Here is an 18,595-nt window from a genome sequence, read left to right as displayed (position 1 = left end):
GGGTCTTCATTGTAATAAAATATGCATAAAATTGACAATATTTGCATCAGTGCCACCACTATCAAGACGATCAGTATATAATATTAATAACTTTATGTATATAGCAACTTTCAGCAATATTGCACAAAGTTCTTCACAAGGTAAAAACAAAATAAACAAAGTAGTAAAACCAAGTAACAAATAATTTTTTTAACATGATTCCATAACTGTAACACCTTCACTACAAACGCTCTATCGGCCTTAGTTTTGTATCTGGATCATGGAACAGCCAACAGTTCATGACAAGAAGATCTAAGAGGTCTAACTGATTCGTAAGGTCTTAAATATTCTGCAAAATAATATGGCGCCAAACCATGTAATGCTTTATATTTAACTAAAAACAAAATCTTTAAATCAACCCTAAAATGAATTAGTAACCAATGCAAGGAAGTAAAAACTGGAGTACTATGATAATAAACTTAAAACCTGTCTCACCTTAAAAATGTTCCTTAACTGACAAAAGCAAAACTGAACCAACTTCCTGACGTGATATCAACATTTTTTATTTGTGCCAAAATAGACTCACCACCCAAATTTCTCACCACCTGCGGAATATTCAGAACCACTTAATTAAGTGCTGACTCAATCTGAAAACCGCAACCAATTATAACAACCTCAGTTTTATCAGAATTTAACTGCAGAAAAGTACATGCATCCAATTTTATATCTGCTATACACTCTTGAAGAATTAAACTAGACAGATCTTTGGGATTCAATGACAAGTATAACTGTAGGTCATCTGCAAAACAATGAAAATGTTTGTTATATTTTCTAATCACAGAACCAAGAGGTAACATACAGTATTTAGAGAAAACAATATTGGCCCAAAAAGGGATCCTTGCAGAACACCACAATTTATTGTTGAAGAGGAGGACATCGCATCTCCAACAGATACAACACATTTCCTATTCGACAAATAGGAAACAAACCAGTCTAAAGTCACCCTAGATATCCCCACCCATCTCTTTAATGAGTCAATTAAAACTGAATGATCAACTGTATCAATGGCTGAAGTTAAATCAAGCATGTGATTTTACTGAAAAATGTTTTATATTATTTTTGTCAGTGGATGAGAATGACCTTTCAGCATTCCAGCCTGAATCATTGTTTTCCAAACATTTTCATTATTTGTCCCTGAAAGAATGTTACTAGAATAGTTAAGGAACCTAAATTGCTAAATGGAATTGGAACCACCATGTTAAATTCATTACAATTTCCATTCCAATCTTAATGTTGTGTGACTTGAAAAATGTTTTTTGAGGCTAATTATAACCAGCTAATAGGTCTATACACTTAAATCCAAATGCTATGCTACATTTATGGATAAGGTTCTGTAGTAGAGAGAATGCTAAAAGAAAATCAGATCATTAAAATGTCTAAAAATAGGAGTTTAACATGCTTAAATCCTTCCCTAACTGAGAATAAAAATGATCTTTAAATACAGCTTTTAAAACAAACCAATAGATTGGGAACTTATGAAAACGTGGTCAACAGGTGCCTCGTCCCATAATAGGCACTTGCTTGGTAAACAGAAGCAATGCTAAGTTTGTCAATCTGTTTGTTTATTTGGTTTACGACTAATTGGTTTTGCTATTTGAAAAGAGCGGGAGGGAAGAGACGTAAGAGACACAAAGTTCACGGGAAAAGAAAGTCAATTAATTGCATGAGTGGGTAATAAATAAAGGAGTGGAGCTTTTCATGCATAATTTCCTCCAGCTGTTGTTCCTCTGCGACATCCACTGGGATACGAATCGTGAAGCAAGAAGCTTCTACACTAAGTGAAGATTTTTCATCTTAAAAATACTACACAAATATTATTCAACATGAACAGCCCGATGAGATTTTCAGTCTCCTCTGACGGAAAAAATTGACAGGCCTAAAGAGCTTTTAATTCAATGTTTCTTCCTTGTCAAAAGTGCACTTGAAAGGCCTCAAAGATTTCCAACATGAGGGATGGCCTTGTAATTCAATTTGGCTTCATTACTTTGAGAGCGGTGTGTCGGATCGCAAAGCGTGAGGGGGCATTACAGACCGCTTAAATGTGAATTTTTTAAAGCCTTGCTTATTGTAGCAGGCAAAACATTTTGCCACTCAGGAAGTTGAAGTGTTGGCAAGGTCAGCTAGCAAAACATTTCTATTAGTTTTTTGTCAAAACAACTTTGAAAAGTTTTCGTGCATTGCTGATAATGCGTTCCTTTCTGAAACAGTTCCTTTAGTGGCAAAAGCACTCAGTGAAACAATTGAAATTAACGTGATGTCCAAAAATGCTTGCACTAACATTTCTCGGCTAATGTAAAGCCGAGAGGCAAAGCTGATATCCCCACTGAGTGATTCCAGTATCTAAACCAGTGCTGGATAGCTCGCTAATTAGCCATTAGCTGTGCTTTTGTTTGTTTGTTTTACTGCGTTCTCTGATGGGCTGCATCACGGCTCAGTAAGCCCTGCACATGGCAAATCACATGTCCCTGGGATGCGCTCGTTTGTCCACGCCCCGTGATTGGTGCGTAAAGCACCACGATGGCTGCTTCCACCCTTCTGTATGCTATAAGGCTGAACTTCATGGTGATGGGGCTCTGAGGGGTGGGATCGAATGCAAGGTGTTGTTTTCTGCCACAACTTCACTGTGTTTTCAACTGGTTTAACTTCAGGACCTATATTTTGCATTGGACATCAAATGGTGACCCAGTTTGATACCAAAATTGTTTATCTTTCAACACACAAAACATTTCTTTAAAATCAAACATTATAAATTATTTTACATTAGAAATTAGAGAATTGGAGTTTCGAAATATTTCTTGAAATGTTATGCTTTTGTGCTTTCGGCAGCCAATAACTTACTGCTCAAAACATTTTGGGATGGGCAACCTGTCCATGTTGACATCTGCCTAATTTGGCAACCTTCGATAAAGTGACAGATGTGACAGACCAAAAAAACTTGCTGGTATATGATCCAAATAAAATATGAATGCACGGATTGAATGACATTGTGAAAACAAACCATTCAGATTCTCTGCTAATGAAGGCAACCAGCCAATCAGTAACAATCAGACCCAAGAACGTGATGGCTAATCAATGCCTGCCAGTTCCTTCGTCCATTAGACAAGAAGCAAATCCCATTCATCATTCTCTTTCTGCCATTCAGCCATCTCCATTTTTGCAGTGATGAACGCTGTTTGTTATCCACCAGACAGGGTCATGACCAGGAAGCCCGACAGTCCTAAGATAATGGCCAATTAGACCCAATGCATCCAGGTAGAGTTTTAGCACTGGGAACCTTTACGACATATGGCACATGCATTTCAAACTTTTTACATTCCAACACCACAGCCAACTAACACCAACCTGTTACCAAGACATGTTAACAACCATAATGGTGTCACCATGGTAACAAGAGAATGGAACAATGCTAATATGGAGCTTGATAGTTGGACCTGCCTTCTTTGAATTTCAACATTGATATGAATTATATATGAAATTCACGTTGTCTCATTAGAAAGTCACAGGAAATCACAGGAAGTATAAATATAAAATTTGTATGTAAACATAAGTATAACCAAAAAATATGTGTGTGTGTGTGTGTGTATATATATATATATATATATATACCAAACTTGCAAGCTTTTCCACCCTTACCTGGAGGATTCACAAATTTTAAATTTAGAAAGGGCATGTTATGTTTATGAAATGTTCTATGATTTCCTGTGACTTTCTAATATATATATTAGTGTTTGTATGACAACTAATTGATAAGTTGATTTCACATTCGGAATTGTGCATTCTGAATTGACTAGTTGAATCCACATAAAAAATTCCACATTCAGAACTTACTAGTTGACTATTCCATTCCACACTCCAAATTCTACATTCCGAATTTATTAGACGACAGTCCAAATTTACTAATCAACTGTTGACTCCACATTCCAAATTCCAGATTATTTATTCACTAGTCAACAAATCAATTCAACATTCTGAATTTACTTGTTAAGTAGTCAATTCCACATTCCAAATTCTGCATTCCAAATGTAATAGTTGACTGCCTTCGCGCACCCGGCCGCACCACACTCCCACCCATGGCCAGACGGTTGTGACGAGCTACGAGGATGGTCAAAAAGCCCCCGTCTCTGACCCCCCCTGACGCCAGGTATATGGAGGGAGGTAAGTGTTTCGAGGTTCCCCATAGCACAGCCACCTCGGGATGCACGTGGCAGGCCAGGACCATCCGATTCAGCTATGCGATTCAGTTCGCCAGGTGCCCGGTTCGCTGGCATTCGCTTCACCTTGTCACCACCCTGCGTGCGGAGATTGCGACCCATCTGCGCATGGGCGCGATAGAGCCTGTTGCTCCAGCCAAGATGAGGAAAGGATTCTACAGCTCTTACTCCATTGTGCCAAAGAAAGGCGGTGGGTTGCGGGCAATCTTGGACCTGTGAGTACTGAACTGGGCCCTGTACGGAGTCCCGTTCAAGATGTTGATACGGAAATGCATTTTAGCGTGCATCCGGCATCAAGATTGGTTCATGCCGGTAGACCTGAAGGATGCATACTTTCACGTCTCGGTTTTACCTCATCACAGACACTTCCTACGGATTGGTTTCGATGGCCGGGCGTATCAGCTCAAGAGCCTTCCCTTCAGCCTGTCCCAGTCCCCTCGCATCTTCACGAAGGTCGCAGAGACAGCTCTTGGCACATTAAGGGAAGTGGGCATCCGCATACTCAACTACCTTGATGACTGGCTGATTCTAGCAGACTCTCGAGATTTGCTGTGCACACATAGCCGTTTAGAGCCTTGGCAAGCGTGTGTTGGTCCGACTGGACAACATGGCGACGATGGCGTATATAAAACCACCAAGGCGACTTATGTCCGAGTCGCATGCCACAACTCGCCCACCCACTGAGGTCACTGCGGGCCACTCACATTCCCAGCAGCCTTAATGCCACAGCGGACGTGCTGTCGTGGCAGGCGATGCTCAGCGAAGATTCAACCCCCACGATGTCCAGCTGATTTGGAGTTGATTCAGCAAAGCACAGGTAGACATGTTGCTACACGGGAATCCTCCCACTGACCGCTCTGGTATTTTCTGATGGGAGCCCCCCTATGGACAGACACGCTGGCACAAGGCGAGGAACAAGTCACCCTTGTGGCCCACATACTGTCCCACACAGACATGGTTCTCGGACCTCACGCTCCTCACGACAACGTCTCCCTGGCAAATTCTCCTGAGGAAGGACCTCCTCTCTCAGGGATGGGGAACCATCTGGCACCGACGCTCAGACCTCTGGAATCACCATGTCTGGCCCCTCGACGACCTGCGGAAGATTTAAGTGGCCTACCATTGGCAGTAACGGTAACTCATACCAAAGCTCCCTCTACAAGGCAGCTTTTTGCTCTGAAGTGGCATTTGTTCACAAATTGGTGTTCTTCCTGAGGGAGATACCCAGTCGGTCAGTGCTTTCCCTCCTGCAGGAGAGGCTGGAGCAGCGGCTGTCCCCCTCCACCTTGAAGGTGTACGTGGTTGCTATAGCGGCACACCACGACGCGGTGGACGGTAAGTCCTTAAGGAAGCATAACCTGATCATCAGAATCCTCTGACGTGCCCGGAGGCTGAATCCTCCTAGGCCACGCCTCTTCCCCTCAGTGGGATCTCTCTGTGGTCCTCCTTGGCCTTCGGAGAGCCCTGTTTGAGCCACTAGAGTCAGTCAAGCTGAAAGCCCTTGCCTTAAATACGTTCCTCCTGATTGCGCTCACCTCCATCAAGAGGGTTGGGGACCTGCAAGCATTTTCTCCCCTTTAGGGGTCAAGTGGTTAGCCTGCAAGCGAAGCTGCCCCGGAGGAGGCAGACCCAGCCTTATCGTTGCTGTGTCCAGTATGTGCTTTGCATACCTATTTGGATCACACATAGAGCTCTAGATGCTCTGAGCAGCCCTTTTTCTGCTTTTACGGTCTGCGGAAAGGGAAGGCTGTCTACAAACAGTGGCTGTCCCACTGTATCATGAACACAATTGTGCTGACATACCTGGCTAGTCTGTGCCCGCCCCTTTGGGAATACGAGCACACTCTACGTCTCCCTTAGAGCAGAGCTTTCTTTGCCCCGGTTGCTGTGTTTGTAGAGCTCCTCCCCTTCGAGACTGGACCTACCACCGCACCTCTTCCATGTGCGGTGGATGAGCCTACCTGTCGTATCTCTGTTACTGTTGTAACCTCCATTCCCTGATGGAGTGAATGAGACATTGTGTCCCTCTTGCCACAAAGCTGTACTATACACTGAAATGGCTGGGGACCTTGACTCGGCTCCTCAGCTCAAAACCTTAATGAGTGGCCACATTCCAGCTCCTTTTATACCCGCATGTCCGGGGTAGTGGCATGCAAATTCCATTCACCAATTCTCATTGGCGTTTTCTCAAAGATTGGTGGTGTTTGGGGCTCCCAAGAGTGACCCCTAGTGTCACTACATCGACACAACATCTCGCTCCCTCCAGCAGGGAATGGAGGTTACAACAGTAACCGAGAGGTTTTTGCACCTGTCTCCACTGTTTTGTAGAGCCACTGTTTTGTGTTACACAGACACATCACGTCAACTAGTGGGAGAACTAATCGACTAGTCTGTGTAAACTTGAAGACATATATGAATTACAAGTAATTAATTCAAACAATCTCACCTTCTTTACACTCAAGAGCGACTCTAGATTCCAGATTGTCCATTTGTAGCTGAAGTCGTTTGAGAGTGCGGTCGGCATCACGGGATTTGCGCTTATAGGCGATGAGCACAGCGATGATGACCAGCAAGAGGAGACCTCCACCTCCTCCAATCCCGATGATAGCAGGCAGGGTGAGAAGACTGTCGGAGTAGATCTGCAGCGTACCAGGCGAGTATTCGAACCCACCTGCCCGGATCTGTAACAATTACATTTTTCATTGGCATATTTGGTAGGCGCTTTTATCTAAAACAACTTAAACTACATTCAAGATATCCTTTTATCAGTTTGTCTATTTTATGTGAATCGAACCATAGCTGTTGTTCACGCCATGCTTTATCAGTTGAGTTACTGGAACATTTTGCCACGTATTTCTTTATCTGATTTGATTTTAATATTTTAGCAACACTGAAATGTTTAGCAACACTTTACAACAAGGTTCCATTTGTTAACATTAGTAAACATTATTAGTTAATATGAACTAATTATACTTGTACAGCATTCATTAATCTTGGTTTGTGTTCATTTCACTATATACTAATACATTTTTTAAATCAAAACAATGAACAATTTTATTTGTAGTAACTAACATTAACAAAGTTTATAAATGCTGTAAAACATATATTGTTCATTGTTTGTTCATGATACCTAATACATGAACTAATGGAACCTTATTGTAAATTGTTACCAAAAGTTTTTATTAGTATGTATGTTTCCTGGGAACCGGATCCATAACCATGCAATCGTTTGTGCCATGCTCTCAACTAGGGATGGGCGGATCGATGCTAAAGTATTGATACTTCTGATACTGATGTTGTATCAAGAATATCGATCCTCACTTATATCGATTCTTAATTTTTTTTAACTACTGATCTTATTATTTAGATAACATGAATATTAATGCATCTCATAAGCTTCGAAGTGGAAGAAAATAACTATATTAGTGAATTGTTGCATGGCACCAGAACTATTTTTTCTTCCGCTCATTAGAAATGCTAACATACACTAGCAGTCAGAGACAGCGCTCACCCTTTCAGTCATAGCGCTCGTTCAAAGAGGGATCAGTGATTTCCTGATGTAATGACCGGAAAACCGCATCATGACAAAACTAGATGTGACATTTATTATAATGGCCTTGTGTGACCATTTTTACAGGCTTATTTAAATTCAGAGTTGTTAAAACATTGTTAATGATCTTTAATCCTCATGAATAAATTATACCCTTATTAAAACTACCCATGGATTTACTGTAGTTATATTGTATTAACCATGACTAGAAACCACGACAGTATAGTAACCATGTTTTTTGTTCTTTTTGCAGTAATCAAGGTTTTGATACAATTAACCATGGTTTTACTACAGTAAAGTATTACTGTAGTATTCATATTGTAACTTGGTTTTAGTAATTGTAACCATATTAGAACATCTATGGTTAATTTTGAGGTTTTATGTGTGGCTTATACTTACTAATTTTTAAAGGGTAAACAAAGCAGCCTAATAATTTTCTATTTAGGCTTAGGCCTATAAATAAATATAAAAATGAAGTAATAACTTAAGTTACTAATTTTATAAAAAAGAATTCTGAAAAAAAAAAAATTATTAGAGGTATCGGTATCGATGATATTGTATCTTAATAAGATATGTATCTTATTATTTGAATAACTGAATCCTTTGTAACTGAGATGGAAATTATGAATCTGGTCCTATCCGTTCATTCTTTTGTCAGATGACAGCCGTATACGCAACGGCTCAGACAAGAAGATTCCAGAGGTGACTAATAATTTCTGTTACTCATAATTTGTCCTTGGCTGCATAATTAACATTTTCCTTATTGGGACTATAATCAAAGTTTGCTTAAGTGGTGGATTTGGCTATTGAAAATGTAACATTTTAATTTAATTCTGCTCAAATGAACAAAATTACTTGAATAAAGAGTTGTTCATTTTGCTGAATGAGACTCAAAGATTCATGTAATAAAGTAAAAAGATCCGATCTTCCCATCAGTACTGAAGACCTTGTCAGAGCGTGCAGCTGTAATCAAGGGGGGGCGGAGCTTAGAGAAGGGCCAATAACCAGCAGTAAGCAAAGTTTGTGTACTGAAAAATATGTGATTAGCATTCATCATTTTGTTGTGGTAATTCATTTGTTAAGAATCAACCTCTGCATCAAGAATGCAGCATCAGCTTTACACAACACCTTACTTAAAATTTTATGAGCCCATTATATTTGTGGGACAAGCAAAGGGATTGAAAAAACATTTTGATCAAAATGTCCTATTATTACTGGATCATTTGAAGCTTTGTAACAGCCTGTATTTCGAAAATAGAAAATTTTACAAGGAAACGTAATGCTTGTTTACCCAGCTCTGTTTTGGCAAGAATAAATCCATGTTTAAAAGGTGTTTGTTCTAACCATGATATTATTATTACACCAGAGTAGTTTTAGTTTTAAAATCAATTTTATATATATATATGTATACACACAGTTGTGGCAAAAAATATTGGCACCCTTAGTATGAGCAAAGACGGCTGTAAAAAAAATCTGCATCGTTTATCCTTTTGATCTTTCATTTAAAAAAAAATCACAAAAACCTTTAATTGAACAAAAACAATTGAAACAGGGGAAATATCTCATTATTAAATAAATATTTTTCTCCAAAACACATTGGCCATAATTATTGGCTCCCTTTTATTTGATACTTGCAACCTCCCTTTGCCAAGATAACAGCTCTGAATCTTCTCTTATAATGATTAATGAGATTGCAGAATACATGGCAAGGGATCTGAGACCATTCCTCCATACAGAATCTTTACAGATCCTTCAAATTCAGAGGTCCATGTTGTTGTTGAACTCTCCTCTTCAGTTCACCCCACACATTTTCTATGGGGTTCAGGTCAGGGGACTGGAATTGCCATGGCAGAACCTTCGATTTTGTGCTCAGTGAACCATTTTTGTGTTGATTTTGATGTTTGTAGTGGATCATTGTCCTGCTGGAAGATCCAACCAGGGCCCATTGTAAGCTTCCTGGCAGAGGCAGTCAGGTTTTGATTTTTGTATCTGTTGGGAGTCCATGATGCCATGTATCTGAACAAGATGTTCAGGAACTCTGGCAGAAAAACAGCCCCACCACATTTAACAGTGGGCACTAGGTACTTCTTCATCTCTTTGTGCGCCAAACCCATCTCTGGTGTTTGCTGACAAAAAGCTCTTTTTTGGTTTCATCTGACCATAGAACCCGGTCGCATTTGAAGTTCCAGTAGTGTCTGGCAAACTGAAGATGCTTGAGTTTGTTGTTGGATAAGAGCAGAGGATTTGTTACTTGAAACCCTCCCAAACAACTTGTGGTGATGTAGGTGATGTCTGATATATATTTTTAGACTTTCTGACCCCAAGACCCAACTAATTTCTGCAATTCTCCAGCTGTGTTCCTTGGATATTCTTTGGCCACTTGAACCATCCTCCTCACCATGCTTGGAGACAATATAGACGCGTGTCCTCTTCCAGGCAGATTCTTAAGATCTCCAGTTGATTGGAATTTTGCCTTGATGGTGGAAATGGGCATTTTTAATGCGTTGGCTATTGTCTTATAGCCACTTCCCATTTTGTGAAGCTCAAAAACCATTTGCCACACATCAGAAAATGTATACCCTTGTGAAACAGGAAGTCATGGCTGAACAATTTCCTGTTCCTAGTAACCCAGGTGCACTAAACATATTTAAAATATGAATGGGAATATACTTCAGAAATATTTTACTCATAAGAATTTCTAGGGGTGCCAATAATTTTGGCCATCATGTTTTGGAGCAAAATATTTATTTAATAATGTGATATTTCCCCTCTTTCAATTGTTTTACTTCAATTAAAAGTTTGATTATTGTGAACTTTTCTTTGCTCATATTTACCAAAGGTGGCAATATTTTTGGCCACTACAGTAAAAAAAAGAAAAAAATAAATAAATAATATATATATATATATATATATATATATATATATATATATATATATATATATATATATATATATATATACACTGTATAAATAAAAAATTAATAAATATTAAATATTAAAATATATATATATATATATATATATATATATATATATATATATATATATATATATATATATATACACTGTATAAATAAGATTAATAAATATTATATATATATATATATATATATATATATATATATATATATATATATATATATATATACTGTATAAATAATAAATTAATAAATATAAAATATTTAAAAAATAATAATAATTAAAAAAAATATATATATATATATACTGTATAAATATAAAAATATATATATATATATATATATATACTGTATAAATAATAAATAAATAAATATAAAATATGAAGAAAAAAATATTAATAAAATATTAATTTGGAAAAACTTGAGTGATTAAATAATGACAAAATGTTCATTTTTGGGTGAACTTTTCTTTTAAGGACTAAACTCTGAACTCTAGTGCACATATTGTAATACTGCATGTACACTGCACTATAGGCATTATTTTCTGTCTTAAAATCTGCAAAGGCTCATGAGACCTCCACGGGTCAAAGGTCCAAGCCATACAAACTTTCCTATAGAGACTCGCTCTAACAGGGGTCATGGCAGTCAACATGTGACAGACTAGGCACACAGCAGACACACTCACATTCACTACACACATGACCACACATGCATTCACACACACATCAAATATAGACTAATTCTCACATTGGGCAACAGAAACATGCACACACATTCAAAATCACACACCGAGTGTCCCCAGATGTGATACAATGTTGCAAACGCCTGCTGGGACGACCCCTAAGTAGGTCACTTTACATGGGACAAGAGCACAGCTGTGTTTGCCTCTCCCTGGCCTTGCCTCACATTGCCACAAAATGCCACACGAGGATGGCAACGCAGAGAAACAATTCTATTTTTGAACCAGCATCTTATAAAGAACGACTGCTCAAACAGCTATTCCATACAATTTCTCTGAATTCAATGTGACACTTGCAGCTTTGCACAAAAATAATACAAATATAGTGGTAAATATATTATTTTCGAAGCATTTCGCTTTAAGGGCCATCACAACAAATGACACACACTGTCAAGATAAAGAGTGTGCTTTCTAGACACTTTTTTTTTTTTTTTTAAAGCATTCAGTTGGTGTTAGGTTGATTTTTTTTTTTATGCGAGTTGGCATTTTCAACCTTTAGAGAGAGTTGGTCAGTGTGAACTAGGGCTGGGCATTAGAGTGAAAAATGATATGACCATTTTTGAGTCAAGATGCCAACATATTGTTCAAATAGAGTTCTGAATCGATTCCTTTAAACGGGCAGCTTAAACTGATTCTCGGAAATGTAACTGAAGTTAACATCAGAGACTATTATCTCTCTTTTAAAGCAACAGCTCACCCATAAATGTAAATTCTGTCATCATTTACTCAACCTCATATTGTTTCTAATCCATATGACCTTCTTCAGTGGAACACAAAAAGAGAGGAAAGGAAAGGATTTGAGTGTACCTGAAAAGGAAAATTCATACAGGTTTGGAACAACATGAGGTCAATTAAATGATGACAGAATATCTTTAACACTGTATAGGAAGGATCACACAACTATTCGAATGACATGGTCTTTATGAAGCTAAAATCAATAAAAAATATTGTCAGGGTTGCCGTGTATACCAATATCAGCAAACATCGAATGAAACACAAATTATATTGAATAATCATGAATAATCGATATTTGCCCATCCCTGGTGTGCACTAGATACAGTGAAGTATGTACCGTAACTTTGTGTTGGCCAGTGAGGTTGGGCCACTCGCAGAGCAACTGGGTTTCCGAAAGTGTAAGAATACATGGTGTCTCTCCGATAAACACAGTGTAGTTAAGCCTGGAGTTACCTGGAGCTGCTGGAATCAGATTACGACCCTAAAAAAAAAAAAGATATCCTTAGATAGAACTGAACAGAAAACATACAATTCCAAGACATTCATTGTTTGTACAGTACATGAGAAAAGTCAATGTGAAACGCATTTTGAAACCCATTTCAATGATCTAATGTATTTTTGTGTGTAACAGTATATTCAATGTGCAAAACTTTTATAGATTGGAAAGTGATGGTAGTGTGTAAAGTGGGCTTTACATACCAGAATGGAACCAGGTGGTCGGAGGGCAGGAGTTAAAAAGTAAGGGGGATTCGTGACATGAGTTGTAAAGCTTCTTAGGCGGTGCAAGATGATGAAGATAAACTTTGAATAACAGCACAATATGACCAGGACCGTGCATTAAAGAATAGTTCAACCAAAAATGAAAATTCTCTCATTTTCCTGCCCTCATGCCATCCCAGATGTGTGACTTTCTTTCTTCTGCAGAACACAAATGAAGATTTTTGGAAAAATATCGCTACTCTGCAGGTCCATACAGTGCACATAAATGGTGGCCAGAACTTTGAAGCACCAAAAAGTACATAAAGGCAGCATAAAATTAATCCATGAAACTCAAGTAATTAAATCCATGTCTTCAGAAGTGCTATGATAGGTGTGGATGAGAAACAGATCAATATTTAAGCACTTTTTACTATAAATATCCACCTTTGACCAGCCCCAACCATTAGGTTGCGATATGCACAAAGAATGTGAATTGCCAAAAAACAAAAGAAGAAGAATGTTGATTTATAGTAAAAAAGGACTTAAATATTAATCTGTTTGTTTATCTGTTTTATCGCTTCTGAAGACATGGATTTAAACACTGGTGTCTTATGGATTATTTTATGCTGCATTTATGTGCTTTTTGGAGCTTCAAAGTTCTGGTCACCATTCATTTGCATTGTATGGAGCTGCAAAGCTGAGATTTTCTTCTAAAAATATTTGTGTTCTGCAGAAGGGAAGTCATTCACATCTGAAAGTAAATAGGGTCAATTTTGATTTTACATAGACATTAAAGTCCTTTTCACATGACTTGTGTGATGCTATTTTACTATTTTATGAATGATTTACTCTACCTTTATTACGGGATTATTTTAAAGTGTTATTTTTAACTCTTTTCTTTAATGTTTGTCCGTGATGCTGCTCTCTTGACTGCTAGGCTTCCGATATGAGTGTATTACTTTAAAGGTGCTTTTGTTTTCATTATCATGAACTTTCGACAAATTATTATCTGTGGCAATTGACAGAATGCCACCAATCCTATCCATAGACATTACATAAAAAATAACCCTGAATACTCCTTTAAGGCACTGGAATGATATAACACAGAATATACAGATAATAGTCATGGTTTCTTCTTGTCCGAGATAAATTTAGCATCACACAACCTTGGACATGTAAAGGTCATGTAGATATTGATTTAAAAGACAAAAGACAAACCCCAAAGGTTTTAAAGATATGAACACCCAGAGGCTTTAACAGATATGTATGTATCCCGCGACTGATCTCCGCCATGGAGATAAACGGAAAATAATGGCCGAAATATTCTCTGGCCACATGGACAGAAGGAAGAAAGTAGTGGGAATTTTGCTGAACAACAATAAAGCGCTGACACTCCAACCCCAATCTCTTTATCATCAACGTTTAAGCAAGGCCACGGCATGATGCTTTTTAATGCGAATTCTGCTCGCTCTTCTCTTTCTCTCTCACTCTCTCATCTCATCCGCGCCGCCAACCCCAGATCAAATTAGATGAGAAATTAATTGCATGGAGAATGCGATGCATCTCCAGAATATCTCTGATTATTTCACTAAATTGCATTTTCGTATTATTCCTTCACTTTGCTAATGCACCGAGTTGTTTTCTCTCCCTCCCAATAAGCCGGGCGGGGATCAGGCATTAAGTAAAAAGGTTTCGTTAATAAATTTCCATTTAACAAAGAAATATCACTTGACATGGTTAGACTCACACCTCAGTGGGTGTAAAGAATAGAGAGGCTTTCATTATTGGTGAAACCAGCTGGTGTCTGTGATCAGCATTTTAAAGTTTAGAAATGAAGGGCAAGGAGTACATAGTTACTGTATGTTAGAAAAGTTGTCTAAAGGGCCATTCAGGCCGAACGTGTTCTTGCGTTAAATAAGCACTAGGTGTAGCGCAATGAACAGAACAGAATTCAGGTATCTTGAGAAGTCCTTTTAGCTTGACACAGTGTCTTAAAAATGAAGCACATCATGCACGTCCTGACTGGCTGACTGAAGATAACATCTAGTTACCTAAAAGTATACTGAAAGTACACATACTGTAAAATAAAGTGCAACCACAATAATTTATTAAATATTATTGATACACTGTATATGTTGCTTGCCAATGGCTGTCAATGGAGAGATATGCTTGAAGGAAACAGATGGTGTAGTTATTGCACCGACCATCAGGGACTAACTAGGTTAGGTTATGCTGACGCTAACCTCACATCCTATATACCCATAAATCCATCAATCACTTCCTGATTTACCTTCAGAATGAGGGGTGATGTTGGTTTGAGCTCCAAAATGCCTGTAGGACTGAGCGGCTCAAAGACAGGGTCTGGGTAGTAGCTGAAGCTCTCATTGACAACCACGAGAGCGTGGACGTTGTCCATGTAGAAGCCGATCTCGTCTGGTCCACTACCAGTCTCCGCAAACCCTCTCTCAGAGTCGGCTACCGACGGTGCCAAACAGACCATGATGGAATTGTTAAACACCGTGCAGTTCTGAGAAAAACAGGATGATAGAGAGATAAAAGGTGAGATATGACAACTTATCTAATTAAAAACTGTAAGATGGAGAGAAGAAAAAATATAATGAGAGTGATAGATTCTCTGTTATAAGCACACTTTGGATGCAAATGCTGTTAGTGTAAAAAAGCCAATCATTTTAAGATGCCCTATTTTGGACAAATTATACACCTTAAAAAAAAAATATATATATTTTTTTTTATTATTTTACCCAACATTTATGTGTTCTTGGTATTTTTATGCTTGTTAGATTATCAAATCATTAGTTTAGCAACATGCTAACAACAAACTCTACTCTAGAGTAAAAGAACAGCTAAAAGCATGGGAAAAACCTTTGACTGAAGAAAAAAAAAAAAACCTCTGTAAGACAGAGATAAATATGTACAAAAAGAGAATGAGAGAGAGATTTTCTGTTCCATAATGCTAGTGAGCTACAAAAATCGTAGGCAATTTGTACATAACGACTGTTAGCATAAAAGAGCTAAGCATCTTAAGATAGCCTACCTTGTTTTGGACAAATTCTTAGGAAGCTTCAAATTTTAAATAAAAAAATAGTTGTGTCATTAAAAAAAAAGAATTATTTTACACCACATGTATGCTATGCATTTTTATGCTTGTTACATTTTCAATTTGTTAGCTTAGCAACATGCTAACATCAAACTACTCTTGAACTCGTGTGCTATTTATGCAGAAAAAACAGCTAAAATCATGGGAGCTTTTGTTAAAACAGACATTCAGATGTTTCCTTTGATGGAAACCTTGGGAGAAGAGACTGAAGGCGGGAGCTCTAACCTCTACAACAGAAAGAGGAAGAACTGTTGACTGAAATAGATCAATAAAATAAAAACAGGAACACACAGAAAAATAAACAGTGCCAGAGGTGTGGAAGGCAGAAATCTTAGAAATGGACAGGGGGGAAAAAGATACATACATGGAAAGACTCAGCAGAGCCGTACTTGGCGCGGATCTTTGGCTCAATAATGGTGGCCAGGTTGGTGCCACTGATCGTCAACAGAGTCCCACCACTGGACAGAGAAACAGGAAGCCATTGTCAAAACAGGTGATTTGGGCGACACGTTCACTCATTGGCTATGTTTGGAAAGGAATGGACTGTATAATGCCAGCAATTAATTTTTTTAATTGGCATTATTCCACGATAAACATTTCAGTAGTAAGCTGTTGTAGTAAACAGAAGTATGCTATATTGTTGTCACATGACCTCATCATGTCACACATTTAATTAATTTGAAATTAAAATGGTTATTTTGCACTTTTAATCTAATTTTGTTTAAAAAATATATTCACTTTTGCAAGTCTGATCAAATAATAACTCAAGATATACACTGCAGCAATAGTAAGAGAAGTCTGTTAGTATGCTATTCTGAACATAGCCACAAACACGCTGATACAGTCTAGCTCAACATTCCACCTTTAAATCTGAGGAAATATCAGTCTAGCACGATTTTCACCCCAAAGGGATGCAGAACAGAGCAGAGATAATATATCCCATCATCACTTTGGCGATGAGAAACAAAAAGGTTTTTGTGAAGAGGCATGCATTCAAAATCAAGTTCTCCCTCTACATATGTGGCATCCATTTAATGAAAGAGTCATACAGAAGTTGTAACAGATGCTGAGATAAGGTGATGTAGGCTACTTATTTAGAATCCCCATGAAATCAAAATTGTAGTTTCTGTGGGACTGTGACTTTCAGTCCATGTTTGTGGGCACCTATGCTATGCTAGTGCACTCCTGTAGATCAAGGCTCATCCTACCACATTTGTGGGAACCTGCTCGCCTGCAACACACTACATGTGTGGAGTTCTTTACATTTTTCTCCTTTCAATGATTCTGACTGTATCTCTTTGTCTGTCTTGGTGAAAAAAATCACTCTTAAATCAGGTACAAACTTCAGGGAACAGGAAATAAGGCACTGCCTTCAAATAGACCTTCCTCTATCTAGAAGGATCTCTCACCCAAGTCAGATACAACCCTCTCTGCCTTCAAGAAATGTCATCCAAGGCCTGAAACATTCTCTACGCAAGTGTGCAAATGCATATGCGATGCTTGCCCAAAGCGGTTCAGCTGTTCAAACTTAACGTGCATTCTTTTCTTGCGGCAACAAACCTCCGTATTCAAGAGGGCGATAGAGTTACCTTCAAATGTCTGTGTCATTAAACCAGAAGTGTAATTATTCAGGTAAACTAGCTATTGACGTTGGTTATTCATGTTTTTGAGACATTACAGACATTACAACTGATTTTCTGTAAAGCTGCTTTGGAACAATTTGTATTGGTAAAATCACAAATAGCCACTTTATGCAAATTTCTCAATGTGACAATGTACAGTAATTATAGGATTTGTAATGAAACATTTTAACATTTTTTAAATGTTATTTATTTATTTTTTTCTCCCCAATGACCAATTCCTAATGCGCTCTAAGTCCTCGTGGTGGCGTAGTGACTCAATTCGGGTGGTGGAGGACGAATCTCAGTTGCCTCCACGTCTGAGACGTCAATCCATGCATCTTATCACTTGGCGTGTTGAGTGCGTTACCGTGGAGACGTAGCGCGTGTGGAGGCTTCACGCTATTCTCCGGCATCCACGCACAACTCACCACGTGCCCCACTGAGAGCAAACCACATTATAGCATCCATGAGGAGGTTACCCTATGTGACTCTACCCTCCCTAGCAACCGGGCCAATTTGGTTGCTTAGAAGACCTGGCTGGAGTCACTCAGCACGCCCTGGATTTGAACTTGCGACTCCAGGGGTGGTAGTCAGCGTCTTTACTCGCTGAGCTACCCAGGTCCCAATAATAATCGCCATTTTCAAACAGATTCCAGAAAAGTCCCCATCTTATATTGTTTGTACAAACTGATAGTCCTGCCCCAAACTCACACCATTGGTTGAGTCAATGTTTCCATGTTAGGTTGGATAAGTTGGAAAATAACTAAATATCTGCCGATTTATCTGCCTTGCAAGTCTTGGCAATATATCGGTCGACCACTAGTTTTGAAATTGTGACAGAGGTGCAGTGTTACACTTTTAGGTGAAATCGATGCATAAATGGCTTATTTATAGTTGTATATTAAGCTGGTATACTAGAACCATCTAAAAAATTACATTAGCTAAGCCCTGCCTGTTTTGGTCT

The 18,595-nt window shown here is 38.4% G+C and overlaps 1 protein-coding gene across 1 annotated transcript in view; it reads right to left on the bottom strand.

Annotated features, from left to right (window-relative positions):
- LOC127629282 (plexin-A1-like) overlaps positions 1 to 18,595 on the bottom strand; it is a 267,994-nt gene that overhangs the window by 24,451 nt on the left and 224,948 nt on the right. Inside the window, exons 17-20 of the mRNA XM_052106444.1 lie at positions 16,374 to 16,467; positions 15,182 to 15,418; positions 12,530 to 12,673; positions 6,697 to 6,931 (exon numbers count right to left, since the gene is read on the bottom strand). Of these exons, the coding sequence (XP_051962404.1) occupies positions 6,697 to 6,931; positions 12,530 to 12,673; positions 15,182 to 15,418; positions 16,374 to 16,467 (710 nt within the window). The remainder of the gene's footprint in view (positions 1 to 6,696; positions 6,932 to 12,529; positions 12,674 to 15,181; positions 15,419 to 16,373; positions 16,468 to 18,595) is intronic.

This window comes from Xyrauchen texanus, chromosome 35 (genome assembly GCF_025860055.1).
Source record: "Xyrauchen texanus isolate HMW12.3.18 chromosome 35, RBS_HiC_50CHRs, whole genome shotgun sequence".
Classification (NCBI taxonomy): Eukaryota; Metazoa; Chordata; class Actinopteri; order Cypriniformes; family Catostomidae; genus Xyrauchen; species Xyrauchen texanus.
The sequence above is the reverse complement of the archived record's forward strand: the minus strand, read 5'-3'. Positions and strand labels throughout refer to the sequence as shown.